The 13,946-nt window shown below is 43.4% G+C and overlaps 1 protein-coding gene across 1 annotated transcript in view; it reads left to right on the forward strand.

The window, feature by feature from the left end:
* The window catches only part of RAB31 (RAB31, member RAS oncogene family), an 81,270-nt gene that overhangs the window by 51,240 nt on the left and 16,084 nt on the right, over window positions 1-13,946 (forward strand). The window contains exon 5 of the mRNA XM_043888751.1: window positions 334-440. Within this exon, the coding sequence (XP_043744686.1) occupies window positions 334-440 (107 nt within the window). The remainder of the gene's footprint in view (window positions 1-333; window positions 441-13,946) is intronic.

Here is a 13,946-nt window from a genome sequence, read left to right on the forward strand (position 1 = left end):
GAACAACATTGTTTCAGTCCTGTAGCTTCATCTTATTCATGTTAAGGCAAGGCTGTAATTTAAAATTAATATTATTTGTAGAAGGAAATTACTAACATGATTATCTTAACTTCATCAAGTTTATGTTTTAGAAAAGGAACCTTTTACAGCCTGTGTGAATAAAACTTAGCTAATACTAAATTTTGTGCCAAGATTGGGGTAGTATGTTCATCTCTGTGTGTGTGCCCCCTGAAAATATTTTTCTTCAGTGGATTATATTGGGTTTGTATTTCTATGTGGTTGAGATATTACGTTGATGGGTCTTTCCCAAGGCTGACTACACTTTTGGTTTAGGATTCATTTCATACCTTGAAGAAATGGGTGAAAGAGCTGAAAGAACATGGTCCAGAAAACATCGTGATGGCCATCGCTGGGAACAAGTGCGATCTCTCAGACATCAGGTGAGAGGAATTTAAAAGATGTGTGTGGGGCTCATGTCTTCCACCTTGAATGTCTGTGCTTGAAACGCTGTCATACCCATGTAGTTAAGTCTGTTCTGTCATCATTTAACCCATGTCATCCATTTGTGGTTGTCAAGGTGTTATCTATTCAAGCAGAGTAGAATTGAGGGGAAATAATTTTGAAATGCAAATATGAGGGAGCACTCACTCATGAATATTACCATCAAGTCTCCTGTACAGAGCACAGTTACAATCCTGACTCTACGTGTCTTTGGGCTAAATGGTTTCATTATTTTTTTAAATAAATAAATTAATTTATTTTATTTTGCCTCGCCAAGAGGCTTGCAGGATCTTAGTTCCCCAACGAGGGATGGAACCTGGACCTAGCAGTGGAAGCTTGGGGTCCTAACCTGTGGTCCACCGGGGAATTCCCTTATTATTGTTTATTGTTACCTTTTCTGTTGTTTTTGTCATTATTACTACCATTACCATTTTAGTAACATTTTCATATGGGAAGGAGTGTTAGAATTCTTCACATTTTCCATAACGTCCTGTTCGTTTTCTTTCTAGACTTTAATTTAAAGGATGTGGCCGGGTCAGTATGAGCTCACTGTTTTGTTCCAAGATCTGAATTTGGTGCCTCATGTGTGAACACTTTGGCTTCCCCCAGAGAGAGTGGAATATCTGCCTTGGCTATTTCTGGGCAGTCATTGTGAGTAAAGAGCAGATAGGAAAATAGGACCCTAAAGCATGTGTATGTGTGTATGTGTGTGTATACACATATGTTTTTTCTTTTCTGAAAAATCACGAACAACATTGTTTCAGTCCTGTAGCTTCATCTTACTCATATTAAGGCAAGGCTGTAGTTTAAAATTAACATTATTTGGATATTGAACGTCTGCTGGAGGAAGATTTGTAGGAACCCAGACTATGTAGATGAGAGCTGTGATGGTGGCTTTATCTAGCCTGAAAAGCAAACTATTTTTACTAAATAAAACTGAAATAAAAAAGGAAACGGTGAATTTGCATTGTCTCCCTCCCCTGGTTAATTTAATTCTCAGCAGTGCAAGTACTTGATTTTCATAAAGACCACGACCCACGCTTCAGGTTTTGCTAATCCAGACATGATGAAACCAAAGCGTGATGAATGATGAAAACAGACCTTGTGGAAACCCTGAAGGTAGTCTCTGCCAGGTTGCTCTGTTTCTTTGGGATTTCAAAAGCTTTATATCACATTGCATCAGGTTGGTTTGTAATCACACCCATAACCACCACTTAGTTGTTTGTTTTTCAGGGTACAAATCTTTAAACTCTCTAGACTTAGTTTAGGTCTTTGCCTTCTTTACTGTAATCCCGAGACAGCCTGATCATCTAGAATGCCCAGCCGAATGGCTTTCACTTCTGTTGTTGGAAGGAGGTGGGCTCTGCTGAGAGAAAGCCTCTGTTAGCCGACACCACGGATTGTGGTAAAGGTGTGACTTTCCGTGAACTAAGCCTTAAAGATCGTGGGGGAACTGATGGGTGACAGTTTAAGCAAAAAATGATTTAAATGTGAATGAAGTTAGGACTCTTGATTACAGAGAATTGAAACCCAATTGAAATTAATTTCAGCAAAGAGTGGAATTTGTTGCAGGGTACTCATGGCTCAGACAGTAAAGAATCCACCTGCAATGCAGGAGACTCGGATTCGATCCCTGGGTCGGGAAGATCCCCTGGAGGAGGACAGGGTAACCCGATCCAGTATTCTTGTCTGGAGAATTCCGTGGACAGAGGAGCCTGGTGGGTTATAGTCCATGGGGTCGCAGACAGTTGGACATGACTAAGTGACTAACACTTTCAGTTTTCACTGGTATCCACATGGTGAAAAAACAGAGGTGCCTTTAGCTCTGGTATTTGGTTTGTTCCATTTTTGGTCTCTAGAAAGATCCTGGCCTGAAGCTCTATCTGTTTCTAAATTGCCGTGGAAGGATTGCCCCACTTCATAACACAGCATTTGTGGCCAAGGAAGAGGATGTGATTGGGACGTGATTTACATGAATATAAAACTCTGGAAGACAGTTGGGCAATTTCTTTTAAAACCAAGCATGAAATCATTGTGTGTTTAGCAATCACACTCTTGGGGCATTTATCCCAGAGAAATGAAAATGTGGGTTCAGAGAAAACCAGCACGTGAGTGTTCACAGAAGCCTTGTTAGGGGCAGAATCAGTCCACCTGTCCTTCAGTGGACACAGCAGGGAAGTCACACTGTGCAATACTTCTCAGCAATGTAAAGAAACAGAACAGATGCAAGCCACCTGGACGAACCTGCAGGGAAATACAGCTGAGTGAGTAAAGCCAGTATTTCATGGTGTATGATTCTACTTGTATAATGTTTGGGGAGTGAAGCCATTTTTGAAACAGAGGGGGATTAGCAGTTATGGTCGGGATGACTGTGGGGGGTGGGAGGAGGAAGGGCCTCATGGACATCCTTGTGATGCTGGAACTGTCTCCTCTCTGTGGGCGGGGTGGGGGGACACGCAAATCCACACGGGTGATAAAACTGTGTAGAGCTTAATTCATACAGAGGAGCACCAGTAAAACCAGGGGAATCTGAACGAGATGGAGTGTGGGTGTCAGGATTCTGGGTGATCTTACAGTTTTGCAAAATGGTGCCGTTTGGGAAAACAGAGCAACGTGTATAAGGACGCTCGCATTATTTCTTGTAACTACGGGTGAATCCACAACTACTCCAGTAAAAGTTTCAATTCACCAAAAACTGGATTTAGATTAAAAAAAATTAAGTAAGTCTTAGGCAGTGGTGTGTGTGTGCATATGTATATGTGCACATACCTGCATATTATATATATTGTATACGATGAACTAAAGCTTTGTAAACACACTGAGCCAAAGAATGAATTTAACCACCCCCCCCCCCCCCCCCCCCCCATGCACACACATGCTGTACAAAAGAACAACAGGGGAACTATATAAAAACTCCCATTTAGGAAAGCCTGGAGGGGGAAGCCTGGTGGACTGGTCCTTGCCCGAAGGATAAACTTTCTCCCTCTGGACAGAAATAGTCTGGTAAGTGATAGGCCTGTGAACCTAGCGGGCACCTGCTGTTGATTCCTGTCCATGGCAGCGGAGTCGAGTTCTTGGTCAGCCAGTCCAGCTGCTCCGGATTCCGCCTGCTGGTACGACTTTTCTGGGGCATTAGCCAAGTATACACTCGAGACCTTATTTAGAGCTTGACCTTCTTTTACTTTAATCTAAATTACTTGGCTTCTTCTGTAATTGCCAGAGACTACAGTTTGGTTTTCACTGGGGATTGGAGAAGGAGCGTATATAGATTTGGGGTGTGTGTGTGTGTGTGTGTGTGTGTGTGTGTGTTTAGGGGGAACCAGGCTCACTAACAGATTTTGGTTGGTTGTGTAAGCCTTTTAATCCTTGTGCTGAGCTATGCCTGGCATAGTTTGAAAGTGCCCTGGAATTGAATTGGGATTAACTCCCTGACTCGACTCAGCCCACTGGAGGCCCTCTGGGAAGTACATGGAAAGAGAAGAAAGTGTCTCCTTAGAGCTCTTTCCTTTGTTTGGGGAGCCAAGAGGGCCACATGGTGGGAGAGGGGGAAAGTGCCTAGTGGGCAATAAAAACTATGTTAATAAAGTTCCACGTTCGGGTGCAGGGAGGACAAAGGGATTCGGGAACAGGTGAGCCCACAGTCACGGAGGTGTTGGGGAAGGCTCGTGGATGCCACGTGTCGCACACTGGGCTGTTCAGGAAGAGCCGGGTAGGAGGCGGTTCTGGGAAGGGAAGACAGTGGACAGAGGCATGCACGAGGGAGGGCCTTTGACAGGTGTCATGGGGGCCTTTGTCAGGTCTGCGCTTGGGAATGGGGAGAAGATGGTGGGTGGTACATGGACAGTCTGTAAACAGCTTACAAGTATGTGGAGTGTTTGGGTTGATGCGCGTGGGGTCCTGCCTCCTGCTTGGGTCTCATACCCGGGGCTCCATTGTCTATCAGTCACGACTCTGTCTTCTCCTGAGCCTCTGTGGCCACAGCTTCTCAACACAGAGCTTCGTGGAGTCTCCAGTAACTAAAGCTGGGGAGCTTACCTGCCAGCCTCAGGGCAGGCATGGGGGCCACTAAGGTTCCTGCAGTTTCCTGGGTAACAGCCAGACCGAGGGCCTGGGCTGAGGGCTGGATGGTGCAGGCTCAACCCCCCATGCAGCTGCCCGAAACACACACCAGCCCCATCAGAAGTCACCAGGCACCAGTGATTTCAAGTTTGGGGAGAAAGTCAAGGGCTTTAACAGATGAGAAATATATTTGGAAATACATATTTTTGACTAAGAATACACAAATTGCTTTCACTTCTTACATGTGACTTTAAAGCTCATTCCAGTCTTCACAGTGGGCCAAAAATGGTCTAAGTGTTTCTTTAAAATTATACAGACCAAATGATAGGACTTTAGATGTTGGGTAATAAAAATCCAATTTATTCCAAATACCGAAAAGCACAAAAGCCAGTGAACCAGTACAAAACCCAGTACAGTAGTCAAAAACCGCTACTGTACAAGATGTGGAAATATGCTGCAAGTTTTAAAACCCACCCAGGGAATTCCCTGGCAGTCCATTAGTTAAGACTCTGAATTTTCACCGCCCTGGGTTCAATCCCTGGTCGAGGAACCAAGATTCCGCAAGCCTCAAGGTGCAATACAAACAAACAAGTAAATGAGTGAATGAAATCAACGGACCCAGCATTTTCCTTACGTGAGGTAAGGAGGCGTAGAGTCTGCCCTGTTACAGCGTGTGCTCTGAGCCCTGAGATGCACGATTTTCTGTGCTGTGTGGGGGCCAAGCCTGCATCCCTCATCCAAGCAGGAGGAAGGGACTGATGATTGTCCTTCCCAGACAATGGTCTGGGACTGCTTTCCATTTCAGTTATAAAGTACTCTTAATGAAGAGACGGGAGGAGGGAGCGGCAGAGGAGGAGATGGTTGGATGGCATCACCAACTTGATGGACATGAGTTTGAACAAACTCCGGGAGACAGTGAAGGACATGGAAGCCTGGCGGGCTGCAGTCCCTGGGGTTGCAGAATCCGACAGGACTTAGAGGCTGAACAACAGCAACAACTTAATGAAGAGTCTACAAAACATTTGCCTGTATCTTAAAGGATCATATGAATTTTAAAGAACAAAATGAACAGTTCTGAACCTACGAGTTCTCCAGTCACATCCCCTTCTCTCCCTGCACAAGTCTCTGCTGCTGACTTCTGCGGTAGCCATCGCTTTTTCCTTTGTACTTTGCTGCCCTTGTTTACCTTTCTAAACAATAGGCTCAGGCTTGCCTGCTTTTGAACTTTGCACAAATGAAATAATCTATGTGTCTTAGATGATGTCTTGTCTCTCACCCTGGGAGATTCCTGACAAAAGTTAACTGTACTTTGCCCGTTTCCAGCACATGGTTCTGTTTGAACTGAGTCCCCATCCTGCAGTGGTGGGTATTTGCGTGATTTCTGGCTTGTTGTTACTGTGAACAGTACTTCTTGAATATTCTTGCACGTCTCTTAGTGCCAAGTGTAAGCATTCCTCTGGGCTCGAGTGTGTGAGGGCCTAATTGCTGGGTCATGAGCTCAGTTTTACCGAGGTAGCACCAGGGTTCTCCAAAGGGGACACAGGCTGTGCAGGAGACACCTGGTGCTTTCTGCCCTTGGTGCTGTAAGACGCCAGGGCGAGGAGAGAGAGCTGATAAGAATTTCAGTTTGCTTTTCCCCAGTTACCAGCCAGGTCGGCATGTTTTTGTTTATTGGCCATTGAGATTTCTCCTTGTGTGAAGAGCCTGTTCAAGTCTTTGCCATTCTTTTCTGTTGGGATGTTTGCCTTAATCTTACTTATTCATAGCATGTGCTGGCTCAGGGGTAAAGAATCCACCGAATCAGAAGACATGGGTTCCATTCCTGGGTTGGGAAGATCCCCTGGAGAAGGGAATGGCAACCCACTTCAGTTTTCTTGTCTGGAGAATCTAATGGACAGAGGAGCCGGCGGGGTCTATAGTCCATGGGGTCGCAAAGACTTGGACACGAGTGTTAACAACATTTGTCTATCTATCTGTTATCTATCTTTGATAGTATATGCTGAAATATCTTCTTCAAGTTTATGTCTTATATTTTCACTGTCTTTATATTTTTACATCATCGGAAGTCTGTAATTCCTACCTAAGAGAATTATTCAATTTTTTTTCCTTTATACTTTTTTTGGCATGGAGGGTGGAGGGAGGATGAGTCATTTAAGAAATCTTTCCACACCCCTAAGATCAAGAAGATAGTCCCTGTGTTGATTACCTTTGAAAAGCTTTGCAGTTTTGTTTTCCCCTCTGTCCTTAAGTCACTTGGCCTTGATTTTGTACATGCTGCTTAGGTTCTCCTATGTAGACGTCCAGGTGTCTCAGGACTGCTGGTTGTAAAGTTCGTTCTCTCCCCTCTGCAGTCTCTCCATCTCAGTCCTAGGTCACGTGCCCTGGTGCACAGGTGTGTTTCTAGGGCTCTCGGTTCTGTTTTACCAGCCTGCTTAGTCATCGTCACACCTATACTCCTCCGATTTAATTATCACAGCCTTATCGTGAGTCTTGATAAATGGTCTTGGACTTCTGATATGATCTGGAATCTCTGTAACCGATACTTGTTGGCTGAAGGAGGTTTCATGAGAGTGTGTGGTGTGACTGTGGATTTGTGTGTTGTGGTCTGCTGGAGATTAGGAGAGAGTTGGGGCCCAAATCTACATGTGTATATTGGGGAGTGTTTATTTTTATAGCTAATCTTAAACTTAGTAGCGTGTGTGTTCAGTGGTGTCTGACTCTTTGCCACCTCCTGAACTGTATCCCACAGGCTCCCCTGTCCATGGAGTTCTCTAGGCAAGAATACTGGAGTGGGTTGCCATTAACTTCAGGGGATCTTCCTGATCTAAGGATCAAACCCTGGTCTGCCCATTGCAGGCAGATTCATCTGAGTCACCAGAGAAGCCCAATCACCAGGGAAGCCTAAATAAACTTTATTTTAGAATAGTCTTATTATTACAGAAACATTGCAAAGTTAGTATACAGTTCTCATATACCCCACATCTAGTTTTCCCTATGTAAAAAAATATTTGTTTATTTATGACTGCACTGGATCTTCCTTGTTGCATACGGACTTTCTCTAGCTGTAGAGAGCAGGGGTTACTCTCTGGGTGCGGTGCAAGGGCTTCTCAATGCAGTGGCTTCTCTAGGTGCAGATCACAGGCTCAGTAGTTGTGGCACACAGGCTTAGTTGCCGCACAGCATGTGGGATCTTCTCAGACCAGGGCTCAAACCAGTGTCCCCTGCATTGGCAGGTGGATTCTTATCCTCTGTGCCACCAGGGAAGCCCCGATTCCCCTACTTTTAACATCTTACAATGATTACTGTGGTACATTTGTCACAACTGAGCAACCTATCAGTTCAGTTCAGTCACTCAGTCATGTCTGACTCTGTGACCCCATGGACCACAGCACGCCAGGCCTCCCTGTCCATCACCAACTCCCGGAGTTTACCCAAACTCATGTCCATTGAGTTGGTGATGCCATCCAACCATCTCATCCTCTGTCATCCCCTTCTCCTCCTGCCCTCATTCTTTCCTAGCATCAGGGTCTTTTCAAATGAGTCAGCTCTTCTCATCAGATGGCCAAAGTATTGGAGTTTAAGCTTCAACATCAGTCCTTCCAATCTCCAATACCACAGTTCAAAAGCATCAATTCTTCAGCATTCAGCTTTCTTTATAGTCCAACTCTCACATCCATACATGACTACCAGAAAAACCATAGGCTTGACTAGATGAACCTTTGTTGGCAAAGTAATGTCTCTACTTTTCAATATGCTGTCTAGGTTGGTTGTAACTTTCCTTTCAAGGAGCAAGCGTCTTTTAATTTCATGGCTGCAATCACCATCTGCAGTGATTTTGGAGCCCAGAAAAATAAAGTCTGTTTATTTTTTTATTGTTTCCACTGTTTCTCTGTCTATTTGCCATGAAGTGATGGGACTGGATGCCATGATCTTTGTTTTCTGAATGTTGAGCTTTAAGCCAACTTTTTCACTTTCCCCTTTCACTTTCATCAAGAGGCTCTTTAGTACTTCTTCACTTTCTGCCATAAAAGTGGTGTCATCTGCATATCTGAGGTTACTGATATTTCTCCCGGCAATCTTGCTTCCAGCCTGTGCTTCTTCCAGCCCAGCATTTCTCATGATGTACTCTGCATATCAGTTAAATAAGCAGAGTGACAATATACAGCCTTGATGTACTCCTTTCCTAATTTGGAACTAGTCTGTTGTTCCATGTCCAGTTCTAACTGTTGCTTCCTGACCTGCATACAAATTTCTCAGGAGGCAGGTCAGGTGGTCTGGTATTCCCATCTCTTGAAGAATTTTCCACAATTTGTTGTGATCCACACAGTCGAAGGCTTTGGCATAGTCAATAAAGCAGAAGTAGATGTTTTTCTGGAACTCTCTTGCTTTTTCGATGATCCAGCGGATATTGGCAATTTGATCTCTGGTTCCTCTGCCTTTTCTAAATCCAGCTTGAACATCTGGAAGTTCATGGTTCACGTACTGCTGAAGCATGACTTGGGGAATTTTGAGCATTACTTTAACTAGTGTGTGAGATGAGTGCAATTGTGCAGTAGTTTGAGCATTCTTTGGGATTGCCTTTCTTTGGGATTGGAATGAAAACTGACCTTTTCCAGTCCTGTTTCTGGTCGCTGCTGAGTTTTCCAAATTTTCTGGCATATTGAGTGCAGCACTTGCATAGTATCATCTTTTAGGATTTGAAATAGCTCAACTGGAATTCCATCACCTCTACTAGCTTTGTTCGTAGTGATGCTTCCTAAGGCCCACTTGACTTCATATTCCAGGATGTCTGGGTCTAGGTGAGTGATCACACCATCGTGATTATCTGTGTTGTGAAGATCTTTTTTGTACAGTTCTTCCTTGTATTCTTGCCACCTCTTCTTGATATCTTCTGCTTCTCTTAGATCCATACCATTTCTGTCCTTTATTGAGCCCATCTTTGCATGAAATGTTCCCTTGGTATCTCTAATTTTCTTGAAGAGATCTCTAGTCTTTCCCATTCTATTGTTTTCCTCTATTTCTTTGCACTGATTGCTGAGGAAGGCTTTCTTATCTCTCCTTGCTGTTCTTTGGAACTCTGCATCCAAATGGGTATATCTTTCCTTTTCTCCTTTGCTTTTCACTTCTCTTCTTTTCACACCTATATTCCTTAGTTATTGATATTTCATTATTGATACTCTTATTAACTTTGTTGATTGTATCAATACTTTATTATTAACTATAGTCCATACATTACTGAGATTTCACTACTTTCCCCTCATATCCCTTTTTTATTCTGGGATCCCATCACCTTCGGTTGCCAGGTCTCTTTAGGATTTTTGGGGTGGGACAGGTTCTCAGACTTCCTTTGTTTTTGATGACCTTGACAGTTTTTACTACTGGTCAGGTAGTTTGGAGACTGTCTCTTCTTTGGGGTCTGTCTGCTGTGTGTCTCGTGATTGGACTAGGAGCGGGCGTATGTTTAGGGGAAGAAGACCACAGAAGTGAAGTGCTCTTTTCGTGACTTTATTACCAGTTAAGCAAGGGTTCGTGTTATCAACATGATAACATCCCTGGTGAGGTGGACCTTGACCTCCTGGCTGAGGTGGTGACTGTAAAGTTATCCTCCCCCGCTCCTTGGAAGGTGGTCCCTGGGCACAGCCTGCACTTGAGGGTGGGGTCTGTGCCCCACCTCCTTGAGGGAGGAGTCCCGATGTAAATTATTTGTAATTCTTCTGCAGGTGAAATTCATCTCCCCTCCCTGATTTTTATATTTAGTTATTTATCTGTATCAGTGTGAACTCACAGATATTTACAAGTTTAAGTTATAGTGCAATATTGTGTTACTTAATTTGTTGCTCAAATTGCTCCAACTTTGGCCACTGGGAGCCCTTTCGGTTGCTCCTGTGTTCCTTTAACAAACTCCTGTCATTTTGGTTCTTGAGCATTTCATTACTTTTTGGCACAAGGAGATGTTCCAGACTCATCTTGTGTGTTTTAGGCTACAGCTCTAGACTCAGCCATTTCTCCAAGCAGCTCTTGTCACTTCTACTGGAAAAGGGTATTTAGAAACCAAGATCTGGGATGAGTGTGCTCATTGCTACTGGAATGTCGTTAAGTTTAGGTAAACAGACCTAGAAAATATGTTTATAGATGCTAACTGGAGTATACACTCACATGTATCTATAATTATTTCTATAATCATTCATTTGTATCTGTATTAAGATAAACGTAAGTTTATACTGATGCCTCTGACTCTAATCCAAAACCACAGGACTCTTTCTAACCTTCTTAAGGGGTTGGGGGAGAGATTTTTTAAAAGTCAGCAACTAACACACATTTAAGCAGAGGGACAAGCTTTTGTTCCTAGAGATTTTCTTAGAATATACTAGTCTTTCGTCTTTCACTTCACATATTGCCCAGACCTTTCAGAGTTCAAAATGTAACTTCTGTGAAGATTTATAGCCATGTCAGTGGTTACTTTCAAATGGCACAATATTTACTTAAGTACTATTCACTTAGATCGTGGACTGAGTCATCACAGTTAACCTGATTGCTTACTCTGTGCCAGAGACTGTTACGAGTAGTTTACCTTAATCTTCACAGCCCTGCCTGTGAGAGTTACCATCATTCTCCCAATTTACAAACAAGGAAACAGAGACACAGATTGAGGAGCTTACCCGGGTCCTGTGGCTGAGAAGGTGTGGGGTCCAGCTTCAAACCTAGGTATCTGTCCCAGACATCACTTTGCCGACTAAGGTCCGTCTAGTCAAAGCTGTGGTTTTTTCAGCAGTCATGTATGGATGTGAGAGTTGTACCATGAAGAAGGCTGAGCACCGAAGAATTGATGCTTTTGAACTGTGATGCTGGAGAAGACTTTAGAGTCCCTTGGATAGCAAGGAGATCAAACCAGTTCATCCTAAAGGAAATCCACCCTCAATATTCATAGAAGGACTGATGCTGAAGCTGAAGCTCCAGTACTCTGGCCACCTGATGGGAAGAGTGAACTCATTGAAAAAGACCCTGATGCTGGAAGATTGAGGGCAGGAGGAGAAGGGGGAGACAGAGGATGAGACGGTTGGATGGCATCATTGACTTAATGGACATGAGTTTGAGCAAACTCTGGGAGATAGTGAAGGACAGGGAAGCCTGGCGTGCTGCAGTCCATGGGGTCACAAAGAGCTGGACATGACTTAGCGACTGAACAACAATAGCATCTGTCCCAGAGCTGATGTTCATGCTTTATTCATCTCTTAAGAAGTAAGAATAGTATCCAGGAGAGACAGTGATTTCTGAATTACCGAGAGAAAATAAATGGTAACCGATTTGATAGAGCATTTCAAGCTAACGACTTTTTCCAGTGGTTTCTCTGGCCTCTTGGGACTAGTCTGTTTCTGTCTGGAGAAGGCGTGTTAGGAGGTGGAGGAAATGGCCAGGCCCCCCCTTGAGACCCTGTCTTTTCTGCTCAGTCTTCATTCAATTCAAATTGTGACATTTTCATGAGAAAACAGTCCGTCTAAATCTGTGGCAGGAACCCGACACTGGCTTGTTTGAACTTGACACCAGGAATGTGACCTGGTGGATAGCATTTACAGACACATATTAACAAGCAGGCTTGGCCCCCTGGGAGCAGAAATCCTTCCCAGGGTACACATGCCAAGTACTTTAACTGTAAGTGCTTAGAATCATTATAAAGAGTTATTGTCCAATCAGATATTTATTGCAAAGGTAGTAATTCTTTTTTTTTAAAGTTCATTTAAGTTTTAGTTCCACCTTACAAATAAGCCAATCTGAGAATCTAAAAGTACTGGCATGTTGAGCAAAGATTTTGTGGCTTTACTTATTGCTAAAATGGTTGCCTCTCTGGGTGTTACACAAATATCTTGGATATTTAGATAAAGTACGAGCTGGCAGGAGCACAGTAAGCCTTGATTATTCATTTCAGTGGCGGCTCGAGGGAGCTGGGAGAAGGAGACCACTTCAGGGCATGTGACAGCCTTTGCAAACAGCCTGCAACCTGGCTCTGCTGGGTCTTGATGGGATGTTGCGATTTCCATTGCTTTTGGCTAGAATGCCTTAAACATGTGGGAGGTTTTGACAAAAAGTAATGCCAGCAGACAGTCAACAGCCTCTCCCACTCATGGTGCCATGTTGTGTCCTCATGGCCAGCTGAGTCGGTGGTATAAGCCTGACCTTGGAAGGGGGCTATGATTGGAGGAAAGAGTAAACTTACAGGACAGACATTTTTCAGTGAAATGGTAGCTGTCTTATCCCAAGTGGTTGGCAGAATATCAAATGCTTGCTCAATGCTGGTATGGCATTTTAGAAATATAATGTCCACACTAGAACACACCAGAACCACAAGCTCTTTGGGAATAGCTCAAGAGTCCATTATTCTTTTATAACTTATAAAATGGTGTCTGATGAATGTATACTTTATTATGTTCTGGGTATATAGTCATCATCTTAATATAGATATCCAAACTCTGGACTTCATAGTGTCGGGTTATGAATTGCATAGACTGCAAAAATATCAAACTCAGTATCTTACCTTCTACCTTCTATGAGAGTTGTTCTCAAGCTATCAATAGTGTAAGAAGATATTCAGAAGTTGCTACAATGCCCATTTCTGCGATGAGCCCACTAAACATTCTGGTTCAGTAGGTCTGGACACAGGGGTCTTCATTTCTAATAAGCCCCGAATTATCATGGGATCGGAGGTCTGTAGAACATACCTGACACTGATGCCCTTCAAGATGCCCGGTGGCATCCTCTGAAGACATCTAGAGAAGCTTCGTGACTATTGTCATGAGACAGGAGAAGAGCAGGAACCTTGGATTTTTGTCATTTCACTCCTTTGTTTTTGGAAAATCCCATGGATGGAGGAGCCTGGTGGGCTTTAGCCCAAGGGGTCGCAAGAGTCGGGCACGACTGAGTGACTTCACTTCACTTCACTTCTTTTTTTAGCATCAAAGTGTTTTGTTTTTTAACATATGTGTTTACTCTTCTGGGAGAATGGAGACTTTTGTACACTTTCTCTAAGACACCTGGGAACGTCTTAGAAGATGTGGTTGGGTTGTTCTGCAGTTACCCACGAACTCTTCGGAATCACATGGTGACCCTGCCTGCGGAGTTTGAGCCTTCCTCTCTCTCACATGCTAACACTACAGATAATAGTCATTTCATCTTGACCACTCTGATGTGTGAATAATGTGATCCTCATTTTCATGTACATTTCTTTCATCGCAAGCAGGATTAGGAAAACTAAGATTATCAACTGAAGAACTATCCTTTACTTATATATAATAAATAATTAATTAGGAAATCAAGTTGAAGTGAAAACCCTCTTTAAATAGCAATGTATATCTGAGTAATAGACTTTTTTGCTGTGTGTGTCATTTTAAAAA

This window comes from Cervus elaphus, chromosome 27 (assembly GCF_910594005.1).
Source record: "Cervus elaphus chromosome 27, mCerEla1.1, whole genome shotgun sequence".
NCBI classification, from domain to species: Eukaryota; Metazoa; Chordata; class Mammalia; order Artiodactyla; family Cervidae; genus Cervus; species Cervus elaphus.